This window comes from Arachis stenosperma, chromosome 3 (assembly GCF_014773155.1).
Source record: "Arachis stenosperma cultivar V10309 chromosome 3, arast.V10309.gnm1.PFL2, whole genome shotgun sequence".
NCBI lineage: Eukaryota > Viridiplantae > Streptophyta > Magnoliopsida > Fabales > Fabaceae > Arachis > Arachis stenosperma.
In genome coordinates this window covers 7,045,033-7,047,590 of record NC_080379.1, presented here as the reverse complement: position 1 = coordinate 7,047,590, position 2,558 = coordinate 7,045,033, and the positions used below count along the sequence as shown (strand labels likewise).

At 30.3% G+C, this 2,558-nt stretch overlaps 1 protein-coding gene across 1 annotated transcript; it reads left to right on the top strand.

The window, feature by feature from the left end:
• The first annotated feature begins 682 nt into the window (after nt 1–682).
• Nucleotides 683–2,558, top strand: LOC130967828 (lignin-forming anionic peroxidase-like). The gene is made up of 4 exons (XM_057892856.1): nt 683–1,009; nt 1,384–1,578; nt 1,760–1,925; nt 2,048–2,558. Exons 1-4 carry the CDS (start codon nt 794–796, stop codon nt 2,443–2,445), a joined length of 975 nt encoding a protein of 324 aa, XP_057748839.1. The 5' UTR covers nt 683–793; the 3' UTR covers nt 2,446–2,558.

Sequence of the window (2,558 nt, the reverse complement as noted above, 5' to 3'; positions counted from 1 at the left end):
TCAGAACCTAGGCCATGAATCCACATACGTGTTGTGGGAGCATTTTTTATTTCAAAATGCTCCTAGCTTCTGCTGCATGCGCGTTAATATAGTCAGGAATCAATTTTGACTCTCACGTGCATTATTTTTTTATTTTTTATTTTACAACAATGTACATTAATAAATAAAAATTAACTATTAATTAGTTATTGATATAAAAATATATATTTAATATTTTATAATTTTTATTATATTATTATAAATAAATTTAATTATTTATTTATTATAAATTTAATTATTCTATTATATCAAATTTAATTATTTAATAACTAATTATTTAACTAGAAAAATATGTAAAACAATATGCATGTATACACACAATATATAACGACTAATTTAGTATTTGTTTTTAGTATATATGGAATATTTTTTTTATTTGTTTATTAAGATAAATAAATAAAAGAAATATCTTTATTGATAAAGTCTTCCTCATGATATTAATTAATGAAGGCATAAAGTGGCATTTAGAGATTTAGTTGCCATTTGGAAAGAAAAGAAATTTCTCAACTCGCCTTTAAGGAACCTTTGCTACGCGTTTTAGCGGACATTAGTGACTAACTGACCATGACAAATTCTCACATAACCAAAGTATGTAACTATAAATACATCACCACTTACACCCACTCCTCCATCATCTCTTCATTCTCATCACTAATCATTATTCTACATCTTGTTACACATTTTTCATTCGTTAATTTCTCAATTGTTTTAACTATATTCATCATCTTCAATTATTTGTTAGAAAATAAAAATTATGGGCGGCAGAATTCAAAGTGTGACTACTACTTTTGCTATCATATTGGTTCTCTTAGGCACAGCATGTGATGCACAGTTATCTTCAACATTTTATGATACAACATGCCCCAATGCCCTTTCCACCATTCGAACCACCATTCGCACGGCGGTTTCTAAGGAGCGCCGCATGGCGGCTTCTCTTGTTCGCCTTCATTTCCATGATTGCTTTGTTCAGGTATATTTAATTACATTAGTCTTCATTATTGACAGTATTAGAGATATAATCATTAATATTGTATTCTCCTATTAGTTTAAACTTTTGAAATAGGTGATTTTATGACATGATATCAGAACTCTATATTTAAAAAATTTAAAATTCAATTCTTGGTGAACTTTAAAAAAAAATAGTATAAAGCAAATAAAAAAGAGAAAAAGGCCTGTGCAAAAAATAAAACAAACCTAAAAGAGACTCTTGTTTGAAGGAGAGTGTTAGAGATATTATCTTCTTTCATTAGCTTAAACTTTTAGGATGGATAATTTCATTTTTCATGACATACTATAAATAATGTTAATAGAATCTTAAACATTTAAATGTTTATTGATATGCAGGGTTGTGATGCATCAATTTTGCTAGATGATAGCCCCCCCACAATTGTGAGTGAGAAAGGTGCATTACCTAATAATAACTCAGTTAGAGGATTTGAAGTCATAGATCAAGCTAAAGCTGCTGTAGAGAAAGTATGCCCTGGAGTCGTTTCATGCGCAGACATTGTTGCTGTAGCTGCTCGTGATGCATCATTCGCTGTAAGTATATTATGAAATCACTTCTCCTAAAAGTTTAAGTTAATCTATAAGATAATGCACATAAATAATTATATTTTTAATACGTCTCTTTTAAATTTTAGAAATTTTGATACTATATTATAGTGAGACTCAAATTAAAGGATGCAATTTTTTGTTCTTTCTCTAACAAATTCTTGATCAGGTGGGTGGTCCATCATGGGTTGTGAAGCTTGGACGCAGAGATTCTACTACAGCAAGTATAACTTTGGCTAATGCTGACCTTCCACTTGCCTCAGATGATCTTAACACTCTCATCTCTCGTTTCAGTAACAAAGGATTTAGTGCAAAAGAAATGGTCACTTTATCTGGTAATTCAATATTCATTGCTAATAATATGTAACATACTCGTCACGCTAAATTTAATATAGAGATAAAATGTTAATTACAAATTATATGACAATCATTAATAAATCTAATTTTTAATTTGTAGGTGCTCATACAATTGGCCAAGCTCGATGTGTCACATTCAGAAATAGAATATATGGTAACACAAGTGACATTGATGCTGGTTTTGCTAGCACTCGCCAACGTGGTTGTCCATCTTTGATTAACAACGACAACAATAAAAAGTTGTCGCCATTGGACTTGGTCACACCCAATTCTTTTGATAACAACTATTTCAAGAACTTGATTCAGAAGAAGGGTCTTCTTCAATCGGATCAAGTTTTGTTTAGTGGAGGATCTACAGATTCATTTGTTTCTGAGTATAGTAAGAATCCTACAACTTTTAAATCGGATTTTGCAGCTGCTATGATAAAAATGGGAGATATTTCTCCTTTGACTGGATCAGCTGGAATCATAAGAAAAATTTGCAGTGCTATCAACTAATGGCTCCTGAATCTTGGCTTCAATTTGTACTCATATTGTTTTGTTTTATACATGTTTCATAAATTCTTATTGTTCTTGTCCTTACTAAGGTGTTCTCTAAATTCATATTGATT

Bases quoted from the DNA above. Each gene is read 5' to 3' on its own strand.
- LOC130967828 (XM_057892856.1), top strand. From the start codon at position 794: ATGGGCGGCAGAATTCAAAGTGTGACTACTACTTTTGCTATCATATTG. The intron at 1,579-1,759 runs GTAAGTATATTA...ATTCTTGATCAG, and splicing joins CTCGTGATGCATCATTCGCT to GTGGGTGGTCCATCATGGGT. The intron at 1,926-2,047 runs GTAATTCAATAT...TTTAATTTGTAG, and splicing joins AGAAATGGTCACTTTATCTG to GTGCTCATACAATTGGCCAA.